Source organism: Hemiscyllium ocellatum, chromosome 19 (assembly GCF_020745735.1).
Source record: "Hemiscyllium ocellatum isolate sHemOce1 chromosome 19, sHemOce1.pat.X.cur, whole genome shotgun sequence".
NCBI lineage: Eukaryota > Metazoa > Chordata > Chondrichthyes > Orectolobiformes > Hemiscylliidae > Hemiscyllium > Hemiscyllium ocellatum.
In genome coordinates, this window is record NC_083419.1 from 38,572,869 (window position 1) to 38,592,175 (window position 19,307).

Below are 19,307 nucleotides of genomic sequence, written 5' to 3' on the forward strand. Positions count from 1 at the left end.
TCAAGCAGCACTCATTTAGACAAGTGGGAAGTTATATATGTTGCCCTCTGCATGATTCCTAGCCTCTGATTAGGTCTACCCTAGAACTTTGTTGGAAGTGATTCGTGGACCACTTGCTGAAATGTTTGTATCATTGGTAGCCACAGATGAGGTGTCGGAAGACTGGAGGTTGCTAGAATGGGGCCACTATTTAAGAAAAGTGGTAAGGAAAACCCACAGAACTGTAAATCGATGAGTCTGACATCACTGGTGGGCAAGTTGGAGGGACTCCTAAGGGACAGGATTTACATGTATTTGGAAAGGTAAGAACTAATTAGGGATAGTTAACATGGCTTCGCGTGTGGGAAATCATGTCTCATTAAATTAATTGAGTTTTTTGAAGAAGTAATCAAGAGGATTGATGAGGGTAGAGTGGTGGACATTATCCATCTGGACTTCAGTGAGGTGTTCGACAAGGTTCCACATGGTTGACTGGTTAGTAAGGTTAGATCACATGGCATGTAGGAAGAACTAGCTATTTGGATACAAAACTGGTTTGAAGGTAGGAGACAGAGGTTGGTAGTGGAGGGTTGTTTTTCAGACTGGAGACCTTTGACAAGTGGCGTGCCGTAATGATTGGTGCTGGGTCCATTGCTTTTTGTCATTTGTATAAGTGATTTGGATGTGAACATAGGAAGCATGGTTAATAAGTTTGCAGATGATACCAAAATTGGTGGTGTAGTGGACAACCAAGGAAGTTACCTCTGAGTATAGTGGAATCTTGATCAGATGGGCCGAGGAGTGGCAGATAGGGTTTCGTTTAGATCAATGTGAAGTTCTGGATTTTGGACAGGCAAATCAGGACAGGATCTGTAGAATTAATGGTAAGATCCTGGGGAGTGTTGCTGAACAAACAGACCTTGGAGTGCAGGTTCATAGTTCCTTGAAAGTAGAATTGCAAGCACACAGGATAGTGACGAAGGCATTTGGTATGCTTGCCTTTATTGACCAGCGCATTGGGTATATGAGTTTGGAGGTCATGTTATGGCTATACAGGACATGTTCAGGCCACTTTTGGAATACTGCATTCAATTCTGGTCTCCCTGCTTAGGAAGGATGTTGTGAAACTGGAAATGGTTCAGAAAAAATTTACAAGGATGCTGTCAGGGTTGGAGAGTTTGAGCTATAGGGAGAGGCTGAATAGGCTGGGGCTATTTTCCCTGCAGCATCAGACGTTGAGGGGTAACCTTATAGAGGTTTGTAAAATCATACTGGGCATGGATAGGGTAAATCGTCAAGGTCTTTTCCCTAGGTTAGTGGAGTCAAAAATGAGAGGATATAGGTCTAAAGTGAGAGAGGAAAGATTTAACATGGACCTAAGGGGAAACTTTTCCTGCAGAGGGTGGTGCATGCATGGAATGATCTGCGAGAGGAAGTGGTGGAGGCTGGTACAAATGCCACATGTACAAGATACCTGGATGGGTCCCTGAGTTCAGAGGGAAGATGGTTGGGCCTAGGACACCACATTGACGAACTCCTGGAGCTGAGAAGACTGACCTCCAGCAATGACCGTACACCCACACCCCCAGTCCTGAAGAAGGGTTACACCCGAAACTTCTCCACCTGCTGATGCTGCCTGGCTTGCTGTGTTCTTCCAGCCTCCTGCTTGTCTACATCCATATTTCATCCATAACCAACTTCCTTTAGACTAGGAATGTCTCCAACCAGTGGAGAGTTTTCTGTTGACTCCTTTTTTAATAGGGCTTTTCAATGCCGCATTCTGTCAAATGTGGCCTTGTTGTCAAGGACATTAATTCTCATCTCACTTGAAAATTGAAATCAGTCCGTGTTCATTCCATGGAGATATTTAAACCATGTTAATTTTTTTTTGAATATTTAATTTAGTATACTGGGAAATAGGATTCGTATAGCTTGATGTTTGTTAGTCGGCATAGACATGGTGGGCTGAAGGGCCTGTTTCTATGTTGTATAATGGACTCTATGCTCCAGATTTGCATCCAACTGGGTAAAGGTTTCTGAACTCAGAGACTGGAAATGCTTGTAAGGTGATCTTGAACTAGATACCAAAACTAAAAGCTCACTTAATTCTAGAATAATGCAGTTTGTAGCTATTGTAAATAAATGTTAAAGTCTTAGCTGCAGTTTTACAAAATATTAAATATGTGGCATATTCATCCCATTCAAATAAGTAAAGACTGACATTAAGATACTCACTTCAACCTGTCCAAATTTGCCAGTGAATACGAATCTGCTGTCAATGAAACTAGCTTCTACAGAATACAAGATTTTTAGATTATAGTTCCTCCATTTCCAGGTTGAGTCCAAGACAATCAAGTTGACAGCTTCAACCAATTAATGTATTAAAATCTGGGGAAAATTGTTTTTCAAAGATTTATTTTCACCAGTCTACACTCTGGTTGCATGTTATATTGTTGTAAACTTGTTGTAATGAAGGTGAAATCATTTTAAAAACGTAACTTGCAAGGCCTAGCTTGAGTATTTCTTAAAATTGACATCTGTAAAGCTTTTCGCATGATTGGTTAATCTTTGGTTGTCTGTTACCTAATTTAATTACATTCTTCGTTGGATTCTGATCATATTGAGAATCTGACATATGTTGTCAGTAAAGCTTTGGTATAATAGTGACTGTAAATGTTTACACTTATGAACATTTACCTCCCTGAAGAACTGCTTTTGGATCCTAAACAGCCATAGGTTTTGCCAGCCAGTTATTGTCAAATGTAATTCAAATTTACAACCACTGAGAGAGGATAATTTTGCTAAAGATTATTTAGCCAAATGATTCATGAATGAGATTTGGATGGTGCTTCCCCTCATTCCAGATTCTGTTACTTGAGTTTGAGTACAAAAGAACTTTTGAATGCACTTTTTACCAGTTATGACTAAATTCATGTGTCCACTAATCACTTGGTAGTATTGAACTTTGAATATTACTGTGAGGAAGAGACTTGTCACCTAATGCTTTTCACCTTGTACTTGTTAGGAAAAATACAAGAAATTCAAATGATTACAACAATTTATACAGCAGAATAACCTTGTTGATTGGTTGGCATTTATCTTGATGAGTGGAAGACAATCTTGTACATGTCTTCCTTTTCAGCAATATGATTGCTGTTAATTAGGAACTAGAAAGAGACAGCAAGTCTTCCATGAACAAATCTACCACCCTTCAAATGTTCACAGGTATTAATACATCTGTTCTTGATGTCAAAAAGGGTTCTCAATTTCTAGGCATTTGTTCTTGTTATTTAAAAAAAACTTTAGGAACTCTTCCATGAGTTTGATCCATGTTTTGTCCAGCTGATGGCACTACTTTACAATTCAAATCCCAGAAAGAGGCCTGACTTGATAGATCACTTTTTTTTATAACTTTAGTTAACATGGTGCTTAGTCACTCAAACATCACATGAGGCTGCAAAGTTTCCTTAACAACAGCAAAGAAATTTATAGCACAAAGAGCTAATTAAAAACCAAGCTATCCAAATATAAAATGCAATTAAAGAAGTCTTAAAACACAGTGCCAGAAACCGGTCAAAACTATCTGTTTATAGAGATTCAAATCCATTGTAATTACACTCCATCTTAGGATTCTAATTAACCGAATCCCAAAAGGTCTCTAGCAAAGAAAAAATCTGTGGAGACAATTTGAAAATTTTCCAAATTTTCCAACATGAGCTCTTCCTGAGTTTCTTCCTGAGCCGGAGTTTTCTTAATCTTAATAACCTTCAGTTTTCTTACCAATCAATCCTGGTTTATAAGTTGCACAAACTAAACCTTTCAACTGAGCTGACTGTTTTTCCTGAACTGTCCTGTACTCCTTTTTAAGGAGAGATAACTAACTTTGTCTTTTAGCCCAGTCAGGTCTCCTCTGAACTACCATAAAAACATTCAATCTCTGATAACAATTTAGAAAACAATAATTGATTAATCTTGACTGAATACAAGCTAATGGCCTACCGTTTTTACTCTACCTACCACATAACATAAACAACTTTCTATTAACTCCACAAGACCTGCAACATCTTGCTTTCTGAGCAATGTTGTTTTGGGTCACTGCTGCGGAAGGCCTTTCTGAGCTTGTTTTTTTTTAAAGGCAAAGTAACCAACATTCATTTACAATTTTGAAACCTCAACTCCAAAAGTTATATTAAGTTATATCACACCATAGAACAATAAGTTCTGAATTTTTGACTTTACAGGTGCTGAGTTTTTAAACTACTTCTCAATGACTACATTCAATTCGACTATTTTCAAGAGTTTTTAAAAATAATTGTTCCAAACATCAACAGTTAAACAAAATAACGAAGATGTTGGAAATTTGAAAAAAGAAACTGGAAATACTGCATCTGTGGACCAAGTTAATATTTCAGGTTAGTGACTTAAAACATTGGCAAAATTTTCTTAATTTGGACTTTGCACAACAGGAACAACTACAGTTTCAATCTTCTGTAAAGTGGCCATATAATAGTCCATCTCAAAGAATTGTTGTCCAATTAGAAGGAGGTGGGATATTGACTCAGAGACCCTTCCTACTGCACGCAGCCTTCAGTCTTCCTGTGCAGCAGTTGCGCTGCTGAAGGAATATAGGAAAATGTAGAAACGTTGAGAGGCCTGATCATTCAGATGGGAATGGCTCTGACTGTATTATCCCCAGCTCTATTGGGAACTTCAGTCTCTGTAGCTCATCATGCAATTGCATACTTCTACCAGCAGAAGATATCAGAGTTGCCTTGTTCTAACCTTGAAAGGCAAAAAGATCTTGAACTCTCACTGCTCAGTTCTCCCATGCAGCCTCCTGCTGAGTCACCAAGATGGTCACACAGCATAGAGCTCATGGAATACTGAGAAAATTGAAATATCAGCAGAATGTTGCTGTAACATGCTTAATTAACCCTTAAGTTCATTTCCTTCTGGAAAGATCACTTCTCTCAGCCCCTTGGAAAACCTGCAAGAGGTGCAAACGTATTGAAAAACAATCTGAGTGTTTTGTTTTACTTACTGCCTTTGCAGTACCACACAGACTACCTCCTGCTCTCAGCACACACACCCAACATAAACTGTGTTTTTATCCTATTTCTGTCACATTTTCTGATTTTATTATTTCGAGTTTTCTGCATTACTTCATTTCTGAGGTAGATGTCAGTGTTGTCTGCTACTTCCCCAACTTAGATGACACTTTTGGGCCCAATTTCATATCTTGAAAGGTAAGTTAACGAACACTCAAAACTTTTTGATTGCTTTTGCTGAGGCCCCTCGCTGTCAATGGCCCACAGTGGGCCTGCTTCTTCTATTGTTGACTTTGTCTCATTTATTCTTTGTCAGTCTGCTGGACATCGACAGCTCCCCCATGGAGATTGTGAAGAGCACCAAATTCCTTGGTGTACACCTGGCAGAGAATCTCACCTGGTCCCTCTGCACCAGTTCCATAGCCAAGAAAGCCTAGCAGCATCTCTACTTTCCGTGCAGGCTGAGGAAAATTCACCTCCCACCTCCCCATCCTCACCACATTCTACAGAGGGTTCATTTAGAGTATCCTGAACTGCTGCATCACTGTTTGGCTCAGGAATTGTACCGTCTCAGATCATAAAACTCTACAACAAATAGTGAGGACAGCTGAGAGGATCATCAGGGTTTCTCTTCCCTCCATTTCAGACATGCATTCCACATGCTGCGTCCATAAGGCTAAGAGCATTGTGGAAGACCCCATACACCCCTCACTCAAACTCTTCTCCCTCCTGCCATCTGGCAGAAGGTACCAGAGCATACGGTCTCTCACGGTCAGACTATGCAACAGTTTCTTCTCCCAGATCATCAGGCTTCTTAACATAGTATGATCAGACTCTTTCCCATCTGAAATTATTTTGTATTGCTGCTAGAAAAATGTCTCTCATTCATCATTCTTCTGTTACACTGAAACTTGCATGTTTTGCGCTTCTTATGCACTTTGTGCTGTGTACAATTGTATAGTTTCTACTGCCAATGTAGCACCCTCGGTACTGGAGGAATGCTGTCTCGTTTTTACTGTATCAGTTGTGTATGGTAGAAATGGCAAATAAAAGCTACTCTACTCTACTCCATTTGGTTCTTACCTTATTTCCCTTAACTGTCTGCTGTGCTCCTTTCTCCCTCTGAACTCAGCTCTTGCTTCTGTGCATTTAAGTTATTGGCTCTGGTTGGTTCCCACAGACTGCTGCATCTCCATGACTTTTAGACTGATATTGACTTCATCCTGGTATATACAAATTGTTTCCAGTTTGTATGTCATTTAAAAGAAATAGACTATTTTTAGACCAATTAAGTATTTATGGTTGGGTCACAAGTGAGGATTGGAGGAAGTAGGTGGGGGGAAGTGGATAATGGAAATGGAAAGGATTAGTGTAACAAATGGGATGATGAAAGAATCAGGAGGAAAAGGGCATAGAGTGAATATTGGTGAAAAGGAAACTGTATGGGAAGAGAAAGAAGATGGGGAAACTATTTGCTGGGCAGGAGTTAAACCTTCATTCATTCATGTTGCTAATTTGCTTTCCAGTGTCACTTGAGTCCTGAGACTTGTAGACCTGTAAACCTTATCCATAGCTGGAAAGTCACATTGCAGTTAGGTCCTGACCTCAACACTCAAAAATGTGGCAAAAATCATAGAAACTTCCTTTTTGGTAAATGTCAGTTACCAGAATCTAAGCTGGTACTTGTAACTTATCAACTTGCTGTTTACCTCAGATTATAAAAATGATTGAAGGAGAAAATTGGACAGGAGAAAGTGAGGACTTTCTCAGGAGATCAGAGTCAAAACGTGTGGTGCTGGAAAAGCACAGCTGGTCAGGCAGCATCCAAGGAGCAGGAGAGTCAACATTTTGAACATAAGCTTTTCATCAGGAATGGGGTGGGAGGAGAGATCCAAGTGGGCAAAGAGATAAATGAATGTGGGGTGGGGCTGGGAGGAGGGTAACTCGGAATGCGATAGATGGATGAAGGTGGGGGGGGTGGCGGTGATGGTAATAGGTCAGAGTGGAGGGTGGAGCGGATAGGTGGGAAAGAAGATGGACAGGTAGGATAGTTCAAGATGGTGGTGTCGAATTGAAGTGTTGGATCTGGGATAAGGTGTCGAGAGGGGAGATGAAGAAACTGGTGAGATCAACATTGATTCTGTGTGGTTGGATGATCCCAAGACGGAAAATGAGATGTGCTTCCTTCAGTTGTCAGGTCGCAAAGATTTGGTGGTGGAGGAGACACAGAACATGCATCCCTTTGGCAGAGTGGGAGGGGAATTGAAGTGTTTGGCCACCGGGCCATGGGTGTGGTAGTTGTTTAGTGCATGTGTCCCAGAGATGTTCTCTGAAATGTTCCACACATTGGCATCCTGTCTTCCCAATGTAGAGGAGACCACATCGAGAGCAATGGACACAGTAGGTGATGGGTGTGGAGGTGCAGGAAGATGTCAGCCAGATGTGGAAGGATCCTTTGGGGCCTTGGATGGAGGTGAGGGGGGAGGTGTCAGAGCAGGTTTTACACCTTCAGATTTTCAGATCTAATTTTCATTCATATAATATTCAAAACATGACTTACAGTCTTTATAAGTTTAAAATAAAATCTAAACGTACCTGTGTTTTGGGGGAGGTAGCATATCCATTTGACGAGGTAGTATACTGCTCTGCCCAGTGGAGCTTGGTCTGAGTAGTTAGTGCCTCAATGCTGGATATATTTATGTGCGAGAGGCCATTGTTGTTGGACTGTGTTTCCTACCATCACATTTGGGGATCATGCACAGGCACCACTGATAGTACTTTTCTGGTGCTTTGAGGACTAGACTGGTGTGTGTATATAGATGTAATGATATCTTTCATCTCTGGTTCTAATCTGATCATTGAAATGCAATTAGTAAAGCTGAATGTAAACAGTTACAATTTATTAATAATTTATGGAAGATTGTTCTAGAAATAAAAGTTTAATTTACAGCTTGCAAAGTAAAAAGTGAATGCTCTGGATTAAAATACCAAGACACCATGGGTTATGTAATGAATGGATGCAGAAAAGCTTTAAAATAGAGTCCTTACATCCAATTTTAACTCTGATGGGAATTGGACTAGGGGCATGAAGGGCTTATGCTTGAAACGTCGAATTCTCTATTCCTGAGATGCTTCCTGGCCTGCTGTGCTTTGACCAGCAACACATTTTCAGCATCAAGACAAGGGCCAAGTCCTGTTGACCGTGGCCACGTGTGACAAATGTAATTTTAGCTCTTCACTCTTGTCCTGCATATGTGTCTTCATCAGTTCAGGAAGGGATAGGTCATTAAAAGGAAATTTTTCCCGCCATGTGTGACCAGGAAGAGCTATTAATCCTTTTATTTCTCTTTTGACACAGACCACATTTGTTGGGTTTGTTGTAGAAAAGCTTCGAAAGCAGGAAAGAAATGTGAATATGACAGTTTAACTTGGCCAGAGATTCATCTTGGTATAATTCTTATCTGGGGAGTGTTGGGTGGGGTAACATGTGAGTTTTCATAACAAAATGATGTATAATGGTAGGATGTGTCCATGTCTGGAATTAATTATCTATCAAATGGTGCAACACCCACCTACCTGACTATACACCTGCTTCTTCTGTGACTCTTCTTTCTCTTTGCCATTCTCCCAAGTGGGCATTAATTCTTTAATTCATTAAGTGTCAGCAGACAGTGTGCAGCTGCCTCCTGTCCATTTATAACTAAACAGCGGCTTTCAGGTCCAAATAGGATAGCATTTCTTTGTAAATTTAAAGCAGCACTTCCAACACTACAGTATCAGAAGTAATGCTGCCAGGTTTCTGCTCGGTCGTTGTGAACAAAGACATTCTTTCTGCAGTACTGTAACTGCTCCTTCACTGGTGAGCTAAGGCCATTAACAGCTGTGACTGCGCTCACCTCCTAGTGTCCTAGCGGTCAAGTTCACTGGGAAAGCTTCCTTTATATTTACAAAACATATATTTGAAAAGGTCGTTGGAAATTAGGTTGGCCTTAAACACCTGGCAAATGTTCAGCTAAATTATTAAAATGGTAAAATAAAAGAACCCAAAGTTTTAAAAATGCTTTTCAGTAATGGAATTGATTCTGGTTAAATACTAGGTATAAATGTTCATGGTGCTTTTAAAAGATTTAGTTTTGATTTCACTCATTATCCTTGATTAGCTGATTAGAACATAGGTTCACATCCAGTCTGTCCTGATAATGTACTGATTGACTGAATCATGTGATCATCTCTGAATCATGACTTTGCAAACTGTGTATCGGGTCTATATCTGCTCTTAGCCACCCCCAGACTACTAGCAATTGTAAAATAGTTTTTGCACTATGTACAGAGGATGTATGATGTGCATAATAATGTGGACCTCAAGTAACTTGCATTGATATTAGCATTGCATTTACTGACGGATTTTGCAGCATTGTTAATTACATTCTTTCACATTGAAAGCAGTGAAATTCTTCATAGTTCTGAAGTTCTGAAATGTAGGAAAGCTAAATGGTTCCAACCAAGTCCTATTATTTACGAACAGGTTGTACCAGTATGGATCTTCTCCACCACAAGGGAAGATCTGAGCCACATTAAATCATGATGCTGAATGTTGAAACCTTCACATTATCCCACAGTTGCCAAATCTAGCCTGCAACATTCACCAGTAATTGGGCACCAAGAGAATGATTGCTATAATGTAGCTACTCCAATGTGCAAGAATTATGAATCCCGGTTTATGAATATGAAGCAATGATTGTTTTGTACCTTCTTTTATTTGACAATATGAGCAATGAAATGTCTCCAGATTTCATTTCTAGACTGGGATTCTTCAAAATAACTGACATTAAATTCATCAGTTTGTTTTATACTTGTATGTCTACATCCAAAATTACTATTATTCCATAGCCAGAAGAACATTCCAAGCTCAACATGCTACAAGAGGATTTTTTAAACATGAAGACTAACTAAATGCCTTCACATAGTAGATGTAGAAAGATGGTGATAGAAAGTAGCCCAGTCAGGCAGGTGAGAACTGTTGGATCAAAGCTCCAGTGCCTTCATTTATCTGAACTCCCGCATAATCATCATCTTCTTTAAATACTTTATAAATTTAGGCACATCAGTGCCTTTTCAAGCCTCGCTGTTGCTTTTGATTTCAACTGCATTGAAACATTCTGTTTTATGGTGCAAATATTATAGTTGAAGTATTTAGGATTCCCTTCAGATGAAGCATAATAACTTTACTGCAACATTAACTCATGATGTTAATACTGGAAGATTATTGGTATATTATCCCAAGTGGACCAGTTGTTTCAAAAGTGCTTTTCAATTGAACATTAAATAATTGGAAATAATGAACAGCTTGTCTGGTAATCTTAATGTAAATCTTTAGCACAAAGTTGAATTATATTTGTGAAGAAATTAACCAAATGGTAGAAGTGTATCTACAGGTTGCTCTATTATGTGTACCTGTACATAGCAGTGTTTGATGTACAGGTAGTATCAACTTACTTGTTTGGGCATAGAGTTTGAGGTGCAGTGTGGTACCAATATCATGGTTTCAATTTCCTTACCAACTGAGATAATTGTGAAGATCAATCCATCGCAACCTCACCCTTCACCTGAGACGTGGTGACTCCCAAGTTCACCAACAATGCTCTCTCAGAGACTTTAGGACTGTAGTGACTTTTACTTCACTTTCACAGGTAGCAGTATTACATGTTCAGATGACATGTTACATTGTCCTATTGTACAGGGAGAAATATGTCAAATGTAACAATTCAATTTTTTGATTATAAACAGGAAAGAAAATTAATAGCTGGCCCACAAGCAGTCGCTAGTGAACCATCCTATCTGGGCAAGCTTTTTTGTGGGCACATTAAAATAAAGGTAGTTATCCTAGATGTCCCCTAAAGATTTGAAAAGATGATATCTCACTCTTAAACTGCATTCATGCAGCTCACAGATGAAGTTTCCAAGATGAATTGAGTTGACTTAACATTCAATTGAAGTGAAGGTTGTTTAGAGCAGAAGATTTACAGACATTTGAGAGATTTCTGGTAGTCAGTCACAACAAATATTTTTATTTCTTAGCAAGCAACAATACTGCACTTCAGTCAAAACTTAGTTCAAGCCAATGTGGAGGATCTAATTAAAGAAATTCTTGTAATGAAGGATAGAGGAATTTTCCTGCCTACTAATTTCCACAATAAAATAACAATGCGATGTCAAAGATACAGTGAACTGCAGGCGATAAGTTTTAATAGATGAGAAAATATCCAGTAAAATCAGGAGCAACAAAAGCTCTACAATTAAAAATCTGAAGAAGCCTTGAGATGTTAGATGTTTAGCTTCATTCTGAACACAGCACCATGAGAGGGGACAGCAAAAACAAACAAGCACAGTTTTAGGGGTACGGCTTCATTCAAAACACTGCTGAGAGAGGTTATATGGAGGGGTGAAAAGGCCAAGTGGGATCTGTAAGGTTATTAGTTGGTGAGAAGCTGCTGTTAAGGAGTCAGTCTAAATAGCTTAACACTAAAGAGTTATCATTTGTCAAAAAGGAGATAGTTGGATTGCAGAACAGAGTGTTACAAAAAGGTTAAACTTATATAAAATCGAAATAAAATAGTAATACCCAAGGAAAATATAGTTTTTTAGATTACTTACAGTGTGGAAACAGGCCCTTCGGCCCAACAGGTCCACAATGACCCTCCGAAGAGCAACCCACCCAGAACCATTCCCCTACATTTACCCCTTCACCTAACACTACGGGCCATTTAGCATGGCCAATTCACCTAACCTGCACATTTTTGGACTGTGGGAGGAAACTGGAGCACCCGGAGGAAACCCACGCAGACAAGGGGAGAATGTGCAAACTCCACACAGTTAGTCGCCTGAGGCAGGAATTGAACCTGGGTCTCTGGCACTGTGAGAAAACAGTGCTAACCACTGTGCCACTGTGCCGCACATAGTTGTTACTGATGAGATTTTGTATTAAGGATAAGAGTAGTTTTCAGAATTATGGGATAGCAAGTCTGTGGGGACAGGTGAAATGTACATCTTGAAGTAAATGTGAAGTCACTGATATGTGGTGTGCCTCAGTTTAACCAGCTACACAAGTTTGAGCTCTGGGTTTTGGAATTTGAACAGCAACTGGAGTCGCTGCTGTGCATCTGCAACACAGAGGACCATGTAGATAGCATGTATAGGGAAATGGTGTTCCACCAAACATTAGAAACATCTAGGTAGCGAGGAAATCTAGGAGAAAAAGGCATGCAGTGCAGGAGACTCCTGAATCCGTTACAGTTCTTGTCAATTGGAATTTCATTTTGGAAATTAGTGAAGTTTAATAGTTCCTCAGCAGTGCAGCCAGAGACAAGTCAATGCCACCAAGGGTGTCTTGCCTAATTTTGGCAGCAGTGGGGGAGAAAGAAGAATGGAAGCACAGTAATGAGAGGGGATTCCATAACTGGGGGATCAGATGTGTGTTTCTATAGCATGAAATATGACTCCAGGCTGTGTATTTTGCCTACCTTCCTGGTGCCAGAGACAAGGATGTAGCAATAGTGTTTAAATCTACAAGATGCACAGCAGAAAATCGCCAAAGATCCTGAGACAGTACCTTCCAAACCCATGACTACTTCCATCTAGGAGCACAACTGCAGCAGGTACATGGGAACACCACTACCTGCCAAGTTCCCCTCCAAGCCACTCAGCATCCTGACTTCTAAGTACACTATATTGCCATTTGTTCTGGGTCAAAATCCTGGAATTCCCTCCCTAAGGACATGGTGAGTCTACCAACAGCACATGGGCTGCAGCAATTGAAGAAGGCAGTTCACCATCCCCTTCTCACTAAACGCTGGCCAGATAGTGACACCCACACACCATGAGTGAATAATAAAAATAAATTTACTGAGGCCAACTCTCATCCACGTTATGGAGCTTGCTTACAATATCACATAGTCCACAATTTTAATTTGAAATCTTCAATATTAAAGGTATGTAGAAAAGTGAACAGTTGTAAACATTGCGTAGTATTACTAAGCAAATAGAAAATCGCTTCTCAAGTTATAAATACTTTGGTCGATGGTGGGGGTTTAATGATAATGTCACTGAACTACTAATCCAGAGGTCTAGTGGACACAAGCAACCAGTCTGGAATTGAAAGCTCGTCTCAGAAATGGTTGTCAATTATTATAAAGCATGCACCTGAATTACTGATGCCTTTTACGAAGTGAAACCTTTGTCTGACCTGGCCTCCAGACCACAGCAGTATAGTTGACTCTTGAAAGCCCTCTGTTATCACCTAGCAAATGATTATGCTAAACTGCTAAAAAGGAATCAGCAATTGCCTGTTAAATTAAATTCAGTTTTGAGTTTGCTGGTGTTCCTCAACCCTGACTTCATGATAGCCTGTAAACATGTACAAAAGAGCTGAACTCCCAAGGTGAGATAAGACTTATGGGGAGATGATGACCTATTGCTATTTTTGCCATATTGTTAATCTAGAAACCCAGGTAATGAAACAAAAGCAGAAGTTGCTGGCAAAACTCAGGTCTCCCCTCAGCATCTGTGGGGAGAAAGCTGTATTAACGTTTCAAGTCTGGTGACTCTTCTTCAGATGTGAGCCAATGTTCTTGGGACCTGTGTTCAAATCCCACCATGGCAGGCAATGGAGTTCGAATTCAATAAAAATCTCGAATTAAGAGTCTAATGATGGTCATGAAGCTATTGTCAATTGTCAGAAAAGCCCATCTGGTTCACTATTGTCCTTTTAGGGAAGGAAACATACCTGATCAGGTCTACCTGTGACCCCAGACAATGTGAGTGACTCTTAACCCTCATCTGGCCAATAAATGTCTAGCCAGTGACGCCCTGTCCCGTGAATGATTTTTTTGAAGTGAGATTATATGTCCTTGACATCAAAGCAGCATTTCACTAAGAAGCCCCATCAAACCTGGAGTTATTGTGAATCACGGAGAAAACACTCCTCTGGTTGGTGTACAACTAGCATAAAGAAAGATGGTTGTGGTTATTTGACATCAATCAGCTCTGTCCTGGGACAACTTTGCTGGAGCTCCTAGTGTCCTAGGGCAATCATCAACAGATGTCATCTCCTCTCTTCCCCCCCCCACCACTACCAATGATAAGGTCAGATTTGGGAATGTTCACTAACTACGCAATGTTCAGCACCATTTACGAATCCTCAGGTACATAACCAGTCTGTGTCCATGTGCAGCCAGACCTAAACAACTTCTAGCCTTAACTTATAGGTGGAAATAGCATTCGTGACACATAGTGCCAGATACTAACCATCCGCAACAAAAGGGAACCTAATCTTCCCTTGACGATCGATAACACTACAATTGCTATAACACTATTAATATCCTGTGATTACTAATGACCAGAAATGGAACTGGACCAGTCACATACTGAGGCCAGAGGCTGTGAATTCTACAGCAGGTAACTTGCCTTGTGACTGAAGCCACCATCTACAAGGCACAGGTCAAGAGTGTGGTGGTATTCTGTCCACATACCTGGATGGTAACCCAACAACATTCGCAAAACAATGATAGCATCCAGGAGAAAGCAGCGTGGCTTGATTGGAATCTCAGTCACCTCCTTGAATATTTACTCCTTGTAATAGCAGTGTGTACCATCTACAAGATGCTCTGCAACAGCTCACCAAAAAAACTTTCCATACATGTGTCTTCCAACACGTAGAATGACAGGGCAATAGCTATATGGGAACACCAGCTCATGCAAGTTTCCCTCCAAGCTAACACACTTAGTAGAGTAATATTTGTACATCTGATCCAGGAAACCTGGGTTCAAGGGTCTGTCAGAATATCCCTGACAAGGTTCATTTAAAAACAAACAACATGCACTTGGGGTGTAACTATTCCCCCATAGATGGTAGTAGTTCAAAAAGATGGCATCCTCAAGGGGAATTAGTGTTGGACTCTGAATGTTAACATGCACACATCTTGCAAATTAATAAATGTAAAAAACTAAGTAGATTCCAATTTATTACAATCGTATCTTATTCAGGAACCTCAAATATCAAAGTTCAGGAAGGAAGCTGCATTGCAGCATGTATATCACCTATTGAGTCATTGGATGATGTGCCAACTAGCCCATGGATGATGTTCCCTCATGTATTTATCCATATCCTGGGAAATTATCTGGCGTCTGCTATACTGAGCAGCCAGCTGCTCTGTAGACACAACTGTAATAAGAAGCTCAGTATGTCAGGAAATAGCTCACAGTCATGACTTTCCACTGTGTCACAGCATAACAGCATGTTGCCATCAATGAGCATTGTATTTTATTGCCCAACCAAAAAATGTGATCTGCCTGAGGCTGTCTACTTAAGTAGCTTATCAGCTACCTCTAGCGGCAGGGAGCATATAATGTATTCTAAGTAGCAAAAGCATTTACATTCAACTGTTAAAATTATATGAAGATTTTATTTTCTAATTGCTCGCCAACTTATACAGCATATTGGTATTTTAATGAGTGAAACTGTTTTAAAATAAAATTACCAACTTTGGACTGGATTAGAGAAGAATTGAATCAATGGTCCTAATTTTAGCTACCTTCACTCCCAGCTTGGGGAAACTAGGAGGTGGTAGAGGTTGTTGGTTATGAGGGTCAAACTTTTTTTCAAAAGCATTCCCAAAACGTGAGTTTCGCTGACCAGACCACAGTGGCACAGTGGTAAGGATTGCTGCCTCCCAGCACTGGAGAACCAGGGTCATTTCGAGCTTTGGGTTACTGCCTGTCTGTATGGAGTTTACACATTCTCCTTGTGTCTGCGTGGGTTTCTGCCAGGTGCTGCGGATTCCGCTCACAGCCCAGTGTCCGATGACATGCAGGCTAGGTAGGTTAGCTATGGTAACTGTGGAGATACAGAGCTAGGGTCGGGGGGTGGGGGGGGGGAAATGGCTTTCAATGGCATGCTCTTTGGAGGGTCAGCACAGACTCAGTGGACCAAATGGCCTCTTCAGTACTGTAGGGATTCTATGGTTTTATCTCTAATTGCACTTGAAGGTGCTAATGAGAGAACTGTTTCACTCCTTTCTCAGTGCTTGCTAGATCGTTTCCAAAGGCAATAAAGAGTCTGAGTTCTGGGTTCTGGAGTTGTGTGGAGGCCATTCTGGGTAAGCAAAAAAAAAGTCAATGAATCAGATGGGTTTTAATAACATTGCATGATTGGATTGTTAGTCCAAGCCTCTGCATGTAAGTTTTGTATTGTATGAGTTTTCACAAGAGAGCTATGGAAGGGGTTTTCCAAAGGGGGACGAGGATGAGGGATTGCTGTTTAAAAATCGGGGTTGCCCATTTGAAACATATTAGACAAAACAATTCTCCCAAATGGCTGAGAACCTTTAGAACTCCTCTTGGAAAGATGATGGAAACAGAACCTCTTAAGGCAGAGGTCATTGGATTTTTGTTAAGCTGAAAGAGGTTACAATCAGATTAACCATGATTTTGGTGCATATCAGAGCAGGCTTAAGGGGCTGAATGGCTACTCCTCCTGATCTGTATATTTGTTGCATGACTACAACAATCTGATCTTACTACTTTCCTGTCCTGTCCTGATGTGCACTTGGTCCACAGAAGAACAAAAGTAACAAGAGGAGCTGCTTTGGGGACTGACGAGAAAGCCATGAACCTTTCACCATCCCCTAATCACATGCAGAGCCACCTCGTCATTTACTGGCTGTGACCCCCTTGATATCAAACTCTCACTGTTGGATAGATTATTTGTGCAGGATTAAGCTTATCGACAAGTCCAGATTGACAGCAACAGTTCCTCACTGACAACATCACCAGGCTGCCCAGTTGCTGTGGGACTTGTCATTCATACAGGATGGTGCATTTATCTTTTTTTCAATAAGGTTGTTAAAGTTGGCATAATAATTGCTTCTCAACAGTAAAGGACCTTCTGAACAGTTATTATATGTCATATGTGATTGTGTAGTTGTCTTTTTTTCTGCTCAGTCTGTCTCTTTCTCCCATAGATTACTATTCAACAAAGAAGAGGTGTACACGCCCAATCCACCACAGCAGAAGAAAGTAGTGTTCCTGAATAGAAGATCTAGAGATGGTTTCAAGGGACTGCACGTCATTTGAAGTAAAACTGCCTTAGGTTCATGAAGAAAATATATTATGAGAGTATTTTATATTCAAATCTTTTCATTCAGTTACAAATTATTTACAAATTGAATGTGAAAATTAATTACAATTTGGTTACAAATCATTCTAAACAAAACAATACTTGAACAATAGACTGAGACTTCTATCATTGAACAGCTCATTTTATTTGGACATTGGATCGTATTTTTCTGGACTTCTTTTGGTTGCTAAAAACAAAGTCTAAAACTTGCAGAAGAAAAACAATCAACTGAGCTCTTGCATCACTCTGTTTGTGTCACGGAATGATTTCCACATTTTCTACTCTATGATGACTTTGTGTGCAAAAATGAATTTTAGGAGCTGTTTCCTCAGTGATTATTGGTATATATTCTGAATTTTCTTCTATTATTTTGAAAAGTCTTCTTTTGTGGTCTTTGAGTTAGTCTCTACCTGCAAATAAACAGAGTATTTATTGCCCAGCTACAGTGAGTTAAGGGATTGAAAAGTTGACATTGTCAACACTGTGATCAAATCACAAATATCATAACGTTAGCTAAGGATCAATAACTCCTTTTATATTGAAAATGAAATTAGGAAACCCCCCTCAGATAATCATGAAGCCTGTTGGTTCAGAAATGAAAATTTGTAGACTGTTCACTAGATTGCATGTACCCTATGAACTCGAGAAATTGGAATAAGTGTCATGCTTCACTAGAGCATGAAATGTGGTTGGGTGGATAGCTTGCCCAGAATTATTAGGAGTCCAATCTCTCAGATTTTTTGTTGTAAGTGCAATTTTTTTGAATTTCGCTTGAAGGTTATTGATTTATCCCATGTTTAAATTTCTCTTGTCCAGTTCATCTATATTGTTCAAATGTGCAGACTTTTTTGAGATAGATGCCAAGAAGATTTTACTGTGTTAATTATAAGCCAGACAAAGGTACAAACAGAAAATCATGAGATCTGATTTGCTCCATTTTGCTATCAGCAGAGGCATTATCCATTTCCTTTTTTGTTGAAATGTTTTTGCTTTGCTCAGCTAATGAAAATTAGTGTTTTTGCAGGAATTAAGATGACTAAATTAAGCAAAGAATTATGGAGTCTCTTAGAAAATGTTCAATATCAGAATTTGCAATTACTTTCTTATTTCATATCAACTTTACAGTCTTAGCCTGTGGAAACCCAACTCCCATTTTGTGTCATGAGTGGAGACTGATTTAGGTTATAAATTTGCTGGCTGAGCTGGTAGGTTTGTTCTCAGAGGTTTCATCACCACACTAGGTAACATCGTCATTGAGCCTCTGGTGAAGCGCTGGTGTTCTGTCCCACTTTCTTTTTGTGTGCCTTGGTCGATTACAGTGAGTGACATTATTTCCAGTTCTTTTTCTAGAGGTTGGTAAATGGGGTCCAAATCAAAGTGTTTATTGATGGAGTTCCAGTTTGAATGCCAGGCTTCTAGGAATCCCCATGCATGTCTTTGCTTAGCCTGACCTAGGATGGGTGTGTTGTCCTGGTTGAAGTGTTGTCCTCCTTCGCCTGTGTGTAAGGATACTAGTGATAGCTGGTCTTGTTTTTTTAGTGGCTAGTTGGTACTCATGTATCCGGGTGGCTAGTTTCATGCCTGTCCATTGTAGTATTTGCTGCAGTCTTTGTAGGATATTTTGTATATGACATTTGTTTTGCTGGCTGTTGGTACAGGATCCTTTAGGTTCATCAGTAGCTGTTTGTGTACTGAGAGGTTTGTGGGCTATATGATGCCAAGGTTACGGAGTAGTCTGGTAGTCACCTCCAAGATATCTTAGTGTGACTCGAGTCTCTGGGCATTTTGTGACATCTTGTTTGGGTTTGTTGTTTAACAGGAACTACGAGCAGCAGAAGAAAAATACTTACACACGTATTCAAGAACAATAGATATCTGGTAAACACAGTCCACCAATTCTTAAACAACAAACCCAAACAAGATACAACATGCCCAGAGACTCTAGCCACACTACCATACATCAAAGATATCTCAGAGATGACTGCCAGATTACTGCGACCCTTGACATCATGGTAGCCCACAAGCCTACCAACACAGCTACTGATGAACGTAAAGGACCTTGTACCAACAGCCAGCAAAACGAATGTCATATACAAAATATCCTACAA

General features: G+C 40.0%; 1 protein-coding gene across 1 annotated transcript in view; it reads left to right on the forward strand.

Moving 5' to 3' along the window:
* LOC132824704 (cyclin-dependent kinase inhibitor 1B-like) overlaps positions 1–17,193 on the forward strand; it is a 53,543-nt gene extending 36,350 nt beyond the window's left edge. The window contains exon 3 of the mRNA XM_060839371.1: positions 17,045–17,193. Coding sequence (XP_060695354.1) covers positions 17,045–17,103 — 59 coding nt within the window. The 3' untranslated portion in view covers positions 17,104–17,193. The remainder of the gene's footprint in view (positions 1–17,044) is intronic.
* Positions 17,194–19,307: the final 2,114 nt, after the last annotated feature.